Genomic DNA, 14,762 nt, shown 5'->3' with positions numbered 1-14,762 from the left:
TGTAAACTCTGCTGCTATTAGTGTGTTTGGGTCTGAATGAAGTGAATGAAAGGCTTTGTAAAGGCCTTTGTCCTGCTCAGGTTGAGCATTGGTCTGATGATCAACTGAATGGCTAACACACCTCAACAACTGTGAGGCAGATTCATGGTCCTTACATGACGAATCACAGTGAACTTGATGATCTCTTTTCTGCCCCCCCTTGAACTTCATCCAATTCATCCAGAGGGAGCATACTGTGTCACAATTAGTTCAACATTTCAAAGGTCACTGTCACCTGTAATAATATAGCACCTTTAAAACAACCTATAGGTTGACCAAAGTGCTTTTCAGAAATAAAAAGCAATAAAATACTAAAGTACATTTCAAAAATACAATATACAACAAAGACAGAGGTTAAAGTATAAAATGACCAAATGACCAAATATCATACTGGTGTTACTATCTGTACAACTGTAAGCCAATGTTAGCATGCTAACATCCTAAGTGATGAGCATTATAAATCTATCTGCCAATGTCTAGTGGATATTAGCAATGTTTTTTTGAGCATGTTAGCATGCTGACATGACTGAGTGCTCCTTACAGAGCTGCTATCATGGCTGCAGATTAATTTGACTTTGCTGAAGCCTGGTGTCAGTCTGTTACTGGGGCCACGGGGCTGCTCTTTTCTGTGCTCTCGTCCAGGAGGTTTTATAGTGTAGTTATGAATCCATATGCCGAGCTTTCACTGTTTGGATATTTAGTGCAACTTGAGCTGTGACCCTGAACTTGGCCTTAGACCCATCTTCTGTGTTCACTGGCGTGGAAGACGCCTCCTCCTTTGATAGCTGTTTATTCAGGTCAGAAAGAGAGGGGGAGACCAAAAGAGAGAGAGAGAGATCCCACACTACTAACCACCAGATTGGCCTCGTCTGGCTCCTAGACAAGCTTTTCAAACTCTTCTTTCACTCCTCTCCCTAAGACATGCTTTCTTCTCTCCCTTTCTTCTCTCCCTCTAATCCGTCCTTCTGCCTATTTAGAGGTGAACAGCGCAGCGTGAAAGAGAGAGAAAGTGTTTTTTGTGTGCTTGACGGGTAACCCTCGCCCTTTTGAAAAGGCAAACAGAGAAAAGCTGCCATTACCACTGGCATGAAGGCATCTTAAGACAACAGCCTTTTCTGCCACTTTATTAGCATTGTAGAGACTAGCGCTCCTCGTTCACCCCTCGCTTTCTCTGTCACTTCTCTGTCCATGTTTCCATGAGCGAAAAATGATAAAAAGAAAAAGAGGCGAGCTGGGAATTTATAGTGTTGCCAAGGTTTAGCCTAGCCACAGGTTTAGCCGTAAATTAACAGGCATTTTTTTTTCCTGCTGAGGTGTTGTTGTTTTCTTTCTGCACATTACCACCTCTTTCCCAGGCATATGGATATTGAAAACAAAAATAACAGTAATGTTTGGATAAGTGGAAGAGGAGGGGGGGATTGTCAGAGTTTGCAGACCTGCGAATTTCCGTACCGTGTGGTCAGAGGGCTGAGGGGGAGCTGTCGAAAAGGAAAAGCAGGGGAAATATGGAAGTTGAAAACATAACAAACAAGCATAATGTCTGGACGGAGACTGGGGAGTGTGGGAGCTAAGGTGGAAAGAGCTTGATGAGGTGTGAAATGTGATTGATATATAAATGTGTGTGTGTGTGTGTGTGTGTGTGTGTTTACACGTAACAGTACTGTTGACTTTCTCTTTTGTTGAATAATGTGATCATTATAAACCGTTAATCTTCAGTTGTAAGCAATTAGAAACTTTTCCATTCACAATGTAAAAATGGTCTGAAGTTGAAGTGCGCTGTTAATGGTTTTCATTCTCCTGCCTGCCCAGTCATTCCTAATTAAAATCCTGCCTTTCTCACTCTAATTCAGACACGTCACACTTGTGCCACCTACATTAGTCACTACGGTGCATATTTGCGACTGACCGAGAGCTATAGCACCTCTCACAGCCTCATAGTGTGGACTCAGGAAGCAAACTGGCCTTATCGGGGGCAGGCACACAAAGCTGTCCTGGCTGTGGGGTGGCGAGGTATGCATAAGTGCATGTGTGCATGCGCATGTGTGTGTATGTGTGTGTCGGGGGGTGGCGGTGGGAGGCACTTCCTCCTATTCTTCTGCTGTTGAAGAGTTCCCATGAGTGCCCCAGCCAGGAGCTACAGTGTGGCCTGAGCAGGCCGAGCCAGCGCCAGTCTCGCCTGCATGACGCCGACACACACTCTCACACAGCTGATCTCAGGCGCTACTGCAACTGTTGCTGTTCAGGCCACAGAGCAAGAAACTGGACATTGTCTTTACGGGACAGAGCAAGTGCAAGAAGAGAGGAGAGGAATGGAAGCATAAAGGAAAGAAGAAAGCAAGAGAAGACTAAAGTATCAAGAGGAGGATATTCATCTGTGGATGTAATAATGGGTACAGATTCATAAAAACTTGCACACAGGAATATGGATTGATGACGGCAGTTGTTGCAAACAAACCTTGAATAGAAAAAAGCGTGGCTGAAGGGTTGTCACAGAGTTTTGCTACCAGGAAAATCGAATCTAGACTCATTTGGGGAGAGCTGATGCAGAGTGCCGACCAGTTTGGCTGAGGCAGGGTCTCCAAGGACCATTATTGTCACACTCAACAGATTCCTGTTTTCCAGCAGCTTGGGAAACAATATTGTTATCTACAGCCATCTCAGCTGAACCGCACTAGACGCAGCAAGACCGAAGCCACTCCAAACACTCCTCCTACTGTTGCCACTGTGGAGATGATCCATAACACCCTGAAGTCCACTCAGCCGCCGGAGCACAGCCCCAGGAGCACACACTCGGCTGCACAAAGGAAGCTGTGGAGATACTCGGGCTGCAGGGGAGCCGCCGGCCAGGTGGAGAACCAGCGTCGCAGTGTGTGCGTGCTGGCCGCGGACTTGAACGCCGGAGAAGGGGGAGGAAGAGGTGGTGGTGGAGGAGTGATGCACACTATCCACGGGCTGTGTCACCTGTGCATCAGATGTAGGCTGCCACAGGTGTGTGTGTATGTGTGTGTGTGACGGAGGGAAAGGCGTGGGAAAGGAGGAAGAGAGAAAAAAATTGCATCCCCTTCACAATGTCAACAGTGATTGTGCAAGAGAGTTTATGTATCTCTGATTACTGCTTTTGTCATTCATTTGTAGAACTCATCTGTAGTTTATCAAACTGCAGAACAGAATAGTATAAAAATTGAGAGGGTTATATCTTTGTTTGCGTACTGTAAAGTATTCTGCCATCACTGTGCAGAGGAAAATGCACTTTCCACTGCACGTCCAACACATCCTGCAAAGAATAATTGCCTGCAAGCGACCGCAGGAGATCTAAAGCATGTGTGTTTCTTGAGTGGGGGAAAGCAGCTCTCTGTCCTTTACATTATTTATCTTCTCACATAAGTAAGTTCTTTATTTATATAGCACCTTTCAAGAGCAGAGACGTCACAAAGTGCCTCACGGAGAGAATACACAGAGAAGGATCTGATGGAGGGAGCTCACAGAATGAAAGCAGATAGCAAATATTTGCTATGATATGAACCGATGCCTTTTTACTTATTCCACTTTGTGCCCACCTGAATTGCACATTTAAAGACCAGGAAATCAAATATAACGATATTCAATATAAGTTAATTTCCTGGTGACGGACTAGAATACAAAAAAACAAATCACAGAGAATATTGGTAATAGTGGGCTTACATGACAAAAATGCTTCATGGCACATTAGTCCACTCGAGTGTGTGTGTGTGTGTGTGTTTGATGTGCTTGTCCTCATCACTGGACATACTGACCCAGAAAGCTCGGTTTAACCACATACATTACATTGTGTGCGAGTGGCAGATTTGATTTGGTACGTGCACACCTGTTGACAGTTAATTTTACCTCTGCTGCACGGCTGGAACGCAGACAGGACATACACCGTAATCATCAGGAGGAGATTGGCAGGATATTTTGCTCTTGGCTTCATGCGGTCGTGTCTGAGAGGATGGTGGAGCACTGAGGCATGAATGTAAAAAGGGAAAAGCTCTGCCACACATGCATGAACTCGTACTGTACTGTGTACACACACACACACACACAGGGTGGGTGCTCCCATTGGGTATGTCCCAAATTCATTACAAGAAAGTTAAAATCTTATGTCTCAGCCTAGTCAGTTTCTCCACAGTCCCTTCGATTCAATTATTAATTCATCAATAAGGCCCTGCTCACACAATATGAATATTTAATGCACGTGGAGAACTTTTCCCATTCATTCAGTCTCATTCATTTTCAGAAATGTGTCTTGGGATTGATGCAGTGAGAAAGGAATCACTTAGAGAGCATTCATACTAATTTATTGTATTATTTTAGCGTCCTCTTTTCTGTTCTAGTTTGAGAATGATCTGCTTTTATTTAGATGTGGAAAAGGGGGCGTGGGGCTGCTTCTCTTTGGCAGACCAAAGGGAATCCAAGTGGTTGGACCCCATTATGCTTACAAATTGAATTAGTGCTGTAAGGCCTCTGGAGTTTGGATGAATCGGTCCAAAATATGCAGCACTGAAGGTTTTCTTAAGAAATCCACAATGTCTGAAACCAGCTTTTCATAAAAAGACACGCTAGAACTAGATAGATAGATAGATAGATAGATAGATAGATAGATAGATAGATAGATAGATAGATAGATAGATAGATAGATAGATAGATCAATTAGATAGAGGTCTATGACTCCGTCTGTTGTTTCCCTTCTGTAATTCCTGTGAAATGTTTTTTTCCTTGTGTACCATCTGTTGTACTATTTGTCTTTGTCGTGTGCTCTTTCACCATCACTTTTCAAAGTTCCCCCTTTTACCACAATTTAATCTATTATTCATTTGTTTTATCCCTCTTTATCATCATTTTTCATCCCTTCTTCTACAGTCACTTTCGCAGTTTTTGTACATCTCCTCATTTTCTTTCACTGTTTTTGGCGGTTTATCTCTATTCTTGTCACACAGCCAAACTCCGAGATGATTAGTTTTTTACGCGTCTGTGTTCATACAAAAATATACACGCAGAAGAAGAAACATTCAGAGAATGTTTCACGAAAGAGAGCAAGGTTATGATTTAAGAGAGAAATCAAATCTAAAGGTTGGTAGAGCTCGCACAACAAAGAAAAGTTTCTGTATCACCATTTGTGGAGTAAAACTGTGGAATAATCTGAGTACTGAAATCAAAAACATTTCGAGTATAATCATGTTTAAAAAGAGACATAAAGAAATTATTCTCCAGAGGTACATTGAATAATTCACACAAGGTGTTTGCTTACTTACTATTTGGATTAAAATGTGTAATGTGTAAAATGTTTAATTAGAACATATAGTTAAAATGATAGGGGTAGGATTAGATAAGTTTATACTTCTTCCTACTCCTTTTCGCTCATGTAAACTGCGTTGCTTATGAGATGTTGTGTATACATTTTTTTTCTGTTCACTTATTATATTATTATTTTATCTTATTTATTTTATTTTTTTTTTACACTGTCGTTTACATGATCGAAATAAAGATATCAATCAATCAATCAATCAATCAGAGCATGCAGAGCCCAGATCATACAGTATGTGCACCCATATGTGTGTGACTGTCAGTGTTTCATGAGCCTGAGGGAAGGAAGGTTAAACCCTTATTATAAACGTTGCTCAGACGTGCTGTATATTCTTTCTACAGTACTTGTGGAATTGGTCCCTATATATTATGTTATTTATATTATATATTATGTAAATGTGTACTACATATATAATCATCTCAGCAAGAAATATTAAGACGTCATCACATTGACTTCATATAAGGATTTTTCTCCAAAATTTCACCAAAATTCAAAGACGGTTCATAGACGACAATCCTAATTTGTTTTGTTTTGCAGGTAAACACAGTCAGTTTTCATTATGTGTAGCCTGACAGTTATTTTTCAGCAATGTCAGTTTAGAAGTAGAGACAAGGGTAGAAAAATATGGTAAAAGAACTGTGGCCCCAAACAATGTGACACAGGGCACATAAAGGCAGTGGACTATAAGAAACCACGATCGTACCCGACATTTTAGGGTCATCACAAGCTTCAGGCCCCTGAATAATCACTGTATTTCTCCAAGTCGCTGCATCTTGCTCATGGGTAGGCTTTGTAATTTAGCAGCATATACTTGTAGTTTTCCTCTGCTGTAGATAAAAAATAGAAAGAGAAAGAGCTGTGTGTTTTGGGCCCCTGGTTGTCAGCAGATAAGATTGGAAAGTGAGATGTTTTGGATGGAACTTTGTTGACTCTGGCTCAGACTTTCGGGCACAGGTACCGAATGACGATGTTAGGTCAAAGAGAAAGAGAGACAATGGGAAAGGGGCATCGGCATTGTCTGTGTACTCTGGTACTCTCTGGTACATTTGAGCAGACAGTTTGTATTTTAGAGTAATGTGTCATAATGTTGGGATTTGGCACACTTTGTTGCAGACATTGCTGATAGGATTTGATCGGCAGATTACACTGAAATCTGTCCACAATCTTTTTGAACACAATTGGATTAAAATACTAGAAATATAGGGCACAATAGTCTGATATTATTTGGGCAGAGGTACTGTAGGAAACAATCCTTAATCCTCCCCGGGGAGCTCCTTACTTTTATATGAAAAACATATTCTGACAGTGGATTATACAATCATTAAAACAAAGTACATTTTTAAGCAAGCAGCCCCTGACAGATGACATATTACTTAATCTAAAATTCTTTTTTTAATTTATATTTTATTATAAACAGTTACCTGCTGTACGCCATAGTGCTATTTTGGCCTTATAAAGGAGAAGGTTAACTCTTTACAGTTGGTGTATGCAAGTACTGTAATTAGGCGGCCATATACTGATTTTGCAACTGGTCTACAGAAATAACATTTTGTACATGACAAAAAACGTTATATATTGTTTAAAATGTGTGTGTTTTTGTGCCTGAGAGAGAAAAAAAAGAAAAGAAACATAAGTAATCAGCTTTTGGTAGATTCAGCGTATGGAACTCCCCCTAACTACTGGAAACTGCTGTGAGGACAGTTTTAATAGGAAGTAGGAGCAGAAATCTAAATCTACTTAATCATCCTGTAGGAAGGAAGTTGATTATTTTGCCAGCAGGGTACTTCGCTTTTGGTTTCTTGGGTAGTGGGGTGGGGGAGAGAATATGACCTCCTATGTCCCTTTCAGAAAGTAACTGTGTGTGTTTGTGTGTTTTGCAGGTGACCATCCTTCGAGGAAAGGATGGATATGGCTTCACCATCTGCTCAGACTCCCCTGTGAGAGTACAGGCTGTTGATCCAGGCAAGTTTGCATGCACACGTCAGTTTACATGAAACTCAACGTTTGGAAGAGGTTTAAATTTTGAGGTCTTCACTGCTCTTCACTGTCTTTGGAGTTTGGACATTGATTGTTTACACCCCAAAATCAAACATTTCTGACTTTAAAAGCAGCCATAAACAAACTTACAATGCCAAAATAGATGAGTGAAATATAATACGTTCTGGATATCAGTGAAACATTTCATTTTCTCACAGGAAATGAAACAATTGATTTCTCGTTTTAATAATAATATTCCTGATGTGAAATATTTATTGATTCTTTCCCTGTATTCCAATTTAAAGGCACTAGACTATGTAAACAATACGGTAATGGATCATTTGACAGTGAATGTTGTTTTCGTTTCACTCTGACTGACCTGAATTTGAAATGTCACGCATGCACCCCGTACATCATGAAAGTTTCATGTACCTGTGGGTGATTTATTTATTTTTTAACTCCACTGGCTGTAGCTTTGAGAATTACCATAAGGACTGGCTCAGTCAGCGGGGTGTTACAGATAATTGGGAGCCAGTATGTCAAACGGGCAAGTTGGAGTCAAGCCCCCATGTTGGCAGGTGTTCACCCTGCAGCCATGTCTTTGAACAAGATCCTGAGTCTTAAGGCGATGGCATCGTTACTGTCCTTGTGGAGAGGTGAAGAGATTCAAAACAGAAGTTCACCTCACAAAACAACAGAGTGACTTATCGCTGTTGGATTATAACTTATTGTTTCATCTCTGCTGTGATTTGACATTCTGTACCTCCAAGACTGAAGGGACAATATTTTTACCCAAACATGAATGGAGTTTGAAAGTGTTCAATGATCTGAATCTTTTTTTGCTGTGTCTTCACTCTGGCAGGGGGTCCGGCAGATCAGGCAGGTCTGCAGCACTTGGACACTCTCCTGCAGCTAAATGGTCAGCCGGTGGAGCAGTGGAAATGCGTGGATTTAGCCCACGCTATCAGGTAATGACCCCAGCACACCAGAGGTTTATGGGACAATTAACACCAAATTGTTTGAGCATCCCACTCAGATTCAGGACTAGTGATTACTAAATGTTGGCATATATCTACTTTAATGATTCAATTCAATTCAAAAAAACTTTATTGTCTATCGCAAGGACAGAAAATTGTCATTAGTTGGGCTCCAAAACAGTCAGACATACAAACACCAACATAAAAACTCACATTAAAAAAATCTCACATAAAAGCTATAAAATTCACATGACGCTCACATAAAAACTGAAACAGCAAGTAGATCTTGCCCTAAAAACAGGTATCTATTGCAGTTATTGATGCAGTTAAATTTCAACTTAATTGTATCCTTTTACAAGACTGCAAGTTTATGTTTTCCTCTAATATATAATATGGTATTTGAAACACTTTTAATGTACTGTAACTAAGGGTAAATAAATTCCTAAAAATAAATATAAAACATTATAGTCACTCCTCCAGATTTTGTTGATATTCATCTTTCCTTTTTTCTCTTTGCAGAAATAGCGCCAATGAAATCACGGTGGTGGTGTGGCGCACTGGTCCCTCGGCGAAGCCTAATTTTGAGGGCCTCATACACCGGCCCTCCTATAAGCCCTCCACCTCAAACTACGATGCTCCGTCGCCCCCCACCCGCAGGCGCGTACCAGATGTCGGCACCAGCAAAACCCCCCCAGCCGTGCCGCCTCTCCCAGCCCACCACCGTGCCACCGCCGCCCGCAGGCTGCTGGTCAACGGCTCCGAAGCCGGAAACAGCAGCGGCGGCATGGGCATGGGAACCCTGGCGTGGGGGGCGCAGGGAGGGTCGGCCGAGGAGCTGGACGGGAAACCTCGACTCCTCCACCACCCTCACACCGCCACACTGAAAGGTACCAGGGTGAAGGCGTCCAACGGGGACAACTACATCATCCTGGCGCCCATCAACCCTGGAAGCCAGGTACCGCAGACTGGTGGTGGGCTGCACCTTCATCATCTCCTTCGTCCTTCTCATCCTCACCATGGTCATATGGTGGCTCATCCTAGATATGTCTCCTTACCTTTCATCCCTGGTGCTGATAGATAGACGGACTGTATTTACAGTATGTGTCCACGTGGCCATGTGGGTCACTGCTGTCTCACCGATTTGTGCTTTACTACATGTTTTGACATACTACATATATTTTAGTCATGTAGATATTGGCCTTAGACCAGGAGGAATCATAGACTATAATATATAAAATGCAGTTGTTGATAATAATTGTATGTCTGTATGTATCTGACAACATTTATCTTACAAGTATCCTATAGATAAATGATCTGTGTGCCATGGATTTTACATCGGTATTTTAAAAACAAATAGTTCTGGTATTTTAGGAAGAGGGATAAACACAACAAAATAACAGCTTTTATGCATAATTCACATACACTACTCCAAGACTGGTCCGTTGCAGTTTTACATTGAGCATAACATGTTTGTACATGAACAGTATGACATGTACATGGGGTTTTTATATAGCATGTACTCATGGTTACATCTAGTGACATCATGTATATGAGCTAAAAGCTTTCATCATAAATACAAAATAAAGCAAACTCATAAAATCAAAAAGGCTGAACTCAATTCCTCAGCTAACCCCTCTGTACCAAACAATACTAACCCGTTTAACAAACTTATTGCACTGAAAGATCCAGGATGTGTGAGTCAGTCACCCTGCAGCGCCCCCTGTCTTCTGTTGATCGCAATCTACAGTTTCAACCAGTTGCTCAAGACTTCCAAAACACTTCTAACTCACTAAATCCTTCTAATTTCCCTTCCTCTTTGTTTCATTTCTACTGAGTTTGGATGTGACTTGAAGGTGTGTGTGTGTGTGTGCTATGTGTCTGTGTGTTCCTCATGCCTTGTCCATCTCCACTGATAAGTTCTTGACAGGTAAATGACGAGGCATGGATTTGGTGAGATTTGTTTTGGCCATCACAGGCTAAATATACCAAAACGCCCATGGAAATGGGTCATGGTGACTTATCACACCAGAATAATACTCTAGTCTAGCTCACTAAGTGATGGCCTTGAATGCCCCCACCACAGATAACATTTATCCTAATATGATGGGGAGAAAAGAGAGCTAATGATATGTTATAAACATCCCGTGACTTTCCAACCCCTAGTTAACCTCTTGTATTAATCTGAAAAGCCCATATGACGTGGTGGCAGCTTTCTCTCTTTACCCCCTCGGTTGATTGTTATATGATGTGACAGATAGAAACCATCACTGCCTCACCGAGTCCAGAGCAATTGAAATGGGTTCATTTGACTCCTGGAGACTAAATTCAATGTCAAGCAAGAAAGCATAGATGATAATATCCAGCTTGGTCCTGAAACACAAGCTCATGGCATAGCAGCACCGAAAATGAACACGTTAGCACCACAAACACTATGAATAAAAATATTTTAGAGAACCTCATACATTCTAAATTTAGAGAAAAAAAGAAGCATATACGATGACATGAAAGCTAATTTACAGATCATATGATCTATGATACTAAACTATATTCAATATAAACAATTTAGTTATAAGACAATGACATACTGTGTCTCATGTCATACCTTTCATTTGTCTCTTCCATTCTTGATGTAGTTTAGATGTCAGATATGACTGTTGTTTATATCAATGTAATTTCATATTACTCTTCTTTCAGATCTTGAGGCCTGTTTACCAAGACAACCAGGGAACATTAGGTGAGACATTCATTCCCCTGCGATGCTTTGTTAATGGCTACAGTGAACTCTGCTGGGTATTTTGGCTGAAAGCCTATGTTTAAGTTGGCTGTCATGCCTTTTATTATTTTGGATGGCACCCAGAGGTAATTAAAAATTTGACTTCACATTTCAGGTTATTTTTAGTTTAAAGAATATGATTATATTCACTTAACATTTGGCACCTAAAACTAACCTCAAGTTGAACTAATGTCAGGATCACAATGAATGCAAAATACTTTTGGGTCCCACTGCCTGAATCGTGTTCTAAATGAGTTATAGCAGTAATTATCACTTTTTTAGTCCTCTGATATGATGTTATTGCTGGAAGCTGGCCAGTGTAACAACTCATAAAATACCAAACACGTGTCCTCTGTCTTGTACACCAACTTTGGAGTCTTATAAGACAAACACAAGACTCGTGTGTGAGATAGTGACCCTGAAAAGCAGCTGGAGCCTGGAGCTAACATAGCTACATAGCTGGTAAAGTTAATCCAGTAATGAGAAATTAATTCTTCCCAGCAGGACCCGTGGAAATTTGGGACATGAAATTCTGCTCACTTCATTTTAATTTTAACTTTATCTGCACCCATATTAATTAGCAGTTATGATCAGTTGATTAACAGCCTCTTGCACTTGTGGGTAACCAGTCTGATGACTGAACTGCAAATCTTGTTATTCACTGCACTCTGTTTTCACTGTGCTAGTACTGTAGTTATTAAGATTAAACAAAAGTGTTATTTGTTTCCCAACATTTGCAGTCTTAATACTGAGTTCACCCTCTCCTGGTTTCATCCTTACTGTATATACTGTAGTGTGCAGACATGAGTTGGCCTTTGATCTTCCATTCTGACTCTTGATGTTTCCTCTTTTTGCTCCCCAGCTGCCAGGTTATACCCACGGCAGGCCTCTGTTCCACAGCCCCAGGGTGGAGGTGGGGGTGCCTTCTCTGGAGGCACGACTGCTGGTTTTGGAGGAGGAGGAGGAGGAGGTGGAGGAGGCGGAGGAGGAGGTGGTGGTGGTGGTGGGGGTCTCTCCAGCCGCACAGGCTTCCTACGACGGTCTAACAACTCCAAGACAACAAAAACATCGTCCACCTCCACCGGTACCGGCATGTCCAACTACCAGCAGCAGAATGCCAACTTTGCCAATTACCAGAACTGTACCATCGTGCGCTCACACACTCCACATGGCAATTATGGATATGTCAAAGTGGCCCCCAAGATCCTTATCTTCCCCATCTTTGTTCAGGTAGGCCAATTTGTGAAAATGTGTGTGTGTTTTCACAGCGGTGAAGTTTGGTTGCTTTACAGTCAGTTTTGCACATCGTATTTTGCAGTTTTAGTTATTCATTGTATATATTTTAGGGGAAACAATCATATAACAATATTTTTTCACATACTTTACAATCGAGATCCTAACCTTTGTACTGAAATAGGTTCAGGTGTAATTTACACATCTATTTTTCTGCAGATTAAACAAATAAGCTTTAGTTAGATTTAGTTAGCTTCAGACCCAGCTAGGGTAGCCATTTCCTTCCATTTCCATTTTTATGCTAAGCTAAGCTAACAGCCTTCTGACTAGCGCTCCATATTTAATGGACAGATATAAGAGTGATATTAATCTTGGCCTCTAGCCCTTGGCAGAAAAAGCCAATATATTTATTTCCCAAAATGCTAAATTATCATTATACAGTAACCATATGCCGTAAAAAGGCAGACAGGGGCAAGAGGGGAACGACGACAGTGGAATCCAGATGCAACAATGCAACAGACGGTATCCTACAGAGAGGATGATCATTTTTTTCTTCTTGCACATTTCAGTCAAAAGGAAGTGGAGAGAAGACTTTTGTGGTTTTGCATTTATGAAATATGAAATATGTTGACCCTTCTCTCTGAGCGTCTCACATTTTAGAAGCCAAGAGGGCTCTATTTTTATACATAACACATTTTGGATATGCAGATTTTTTTTGGGGGGGAGTCTCTGCCTTGGGCTACAGCACTTATCAGTCTGTGAGGAGAGAGAGGAAAGTGGAGAGTGAAACCAAGAAGGTCAGTGTTGAAAAACAGAGTTACAAGGACTGTTATGATCTTATCTTTTATATACAGTACAAGAAGAGAATAAACTGTATGACTATACGAAAGGGATTATTTTTGGTTTGGTGGACAAGCTGTATTTTCTAAAGTTCAGCTGTGTGCAGAAAATAGTTAACTAACACTAAATATATTTAATTTAGTTTGATAATGAAAAGGGAAGCAAAGGCAAGTTATGTTAAGTCATGTGTCACTGCAACACGAGTACAATAAAATAACCAAAGCCCATGAGACCAGATAGGTGTGATATAAAACACTTCAGATACATTTAGCCATTCACACTCTCACAGTTCGGGGGCTGCGGTGGTACTTCCTGCTGATTCACGCAGACATGTGCAGCCCTGACCCTGCTTCATATAGACACATTGAATTAGGCCTTTTTTTTTCTTTTTTTCTCAAACCTTGGACTTGAGAGGAAGTCCCCTCCTCCCACGTTGTTGCACTGTTCATTTTAAGTGTCGTGTCTTGTCATACTCAGACCACACGTACCGCCGCGCAACTCGCTGTCTGTCTTCATAGAAAGTTACAGTTGTGTTTCCCACAGCACAGAAAGACTCAGTGTTATCAGTGTGACAGATCATTTGGATTTGGGAGCTGAAATGGATTTGGTACTGAAACTTCTTCTCTCATCAGTAACAAGTGCAATATTATCCTCTTGTATTTTATCTTGACAAAATGCTTAACATATGTTCTTGATTCTGATCACACACAACTGCTAACGGTAATATTACCAGCTAGATATGCTTGAGGTCATTGATATCTGATTATTGATATCACTTCTCAGCAAATGAGCCTCAAAACTACTTCCAAAAACTGTACATCCTAATCTGTCTGTGTGATCTGTTGTTGCCCAGCCTCTTGACCTGTGCAGCCGGACACTCATCATATCTGAGGAGATGATACTTCATGAGAGCAAGCACCACTCTCTCAAGGTAAGTGCCATCAGCGCAGCTATGATGCTAAGCCATGTGGTTTGTCTTTGTCTGTGCATGAGACGTGAGCGTGTGTAATTATTAAAACATTTCTGTGGGTACGTTTGCTCCACTTTCTGGAAATAATTTGGTTTTGAAGCCCTTTCTTTAGTTGTTGTTGGCCAAGCAATGTCCAAAACCTTACGCTCGAAAAGTTATCTAAAACTAATCTGAAGTAAAATCAAAACCAAAGGCAGTGCAGGATTGGATCTTGGTGATATGAGATTTTTTTGTGCTTTTTCCGAGACTTTTATGATTTGATTGATACAGGAAGAGCGAGACCTCGCCTCCTTTCCTCTCCTTTCCTCTCCAGATTGCAGGAGACAAACAGAGTAGTGGCAAACATTTTGTTGGTGTGTCACAAGTGGTTATGTGCTTTGTTTATTTAGTCAAACTGGAAGTGACGGTCCATTGCTACGATGCACATCTCAAGTCAAATTGTGTATGTGTTTTATATAAAAAGGGAGAACAAGTACAGAGCAACGTCCTGAGAGGAGCTGTCTGAACATCTGAACATCTCTGATGACTTTGCAACTATCCTGAACTATCAGGCCCACATGAGTTGAGAAAAATGAATCATTGATGAAGGAGGAGTTTGTCTATGATCTGGCTATCAAAGAAATTCTGTTT

The 14,762-nt window shown here is 41.1% G+C and overlaps 1 protein-coding gene across 3 annotated transcripts in view; it reads left to right on the top strand.

Annotated features, from left to right (window-relative positions):
* rgs3a (regulator of G protein signaling 3a) overlaps positions 1-14,762 on the top strand; it is a 148,487-nt gene that overhangs the window by 50,178 nt on the left and 83,547 nt on the right. For 2 of the 3 annotated variants that reach the window (XM_085793322.1, XM_085793324.1), the window contains 6 exons: positions 7,243-7,324; positions 8,202-8,307; positions 8,836-9,271; positions 11,011-11,050; positions 11,952-12,319; positions 14,016-14,093. In XM_085793322.1, coding sequence (XP_085649448.1) covers positions 7,243-7,324; positions 8,202-8,307; positions 8,836-9,271; positions 11,011-11,050; positions 11,952-12,319; positions 14,016-14,093 — 1,110 coding nt within the window. Of the gene's footprint in view, positions 1-2,175; positions 3,028-7,242; positions 7,325-8,201; positions 8,308-8,835; positions 9,272-11,010; positions 11,051-11,951; positions 12,320-14,015; positions 14,094-14,762 lie in introns of those variants that run through there. The other variant, XM_085793323.1, reaches the window with a different exon arrangement.

The sequence above is a fragment of the Trachurus japonicus genome, chromosome 12 (assembly GCF_045865225.1).
Source record: "Trachurus japonicus isolate A0001 chromosome 12, Traja_1.0".
Taxonomy (NCBI): Eukaryota; Metazoa; Chordata; class Actinopteri; order Carangiformes; family Carangidae; genus Trachurus; species Trachurus japonicus.
The sequence above is the reverse complement of the archived record's forward strand: the minus strand, read 5'-3'. Positions and strand labels throughout refer to the sequence as shown.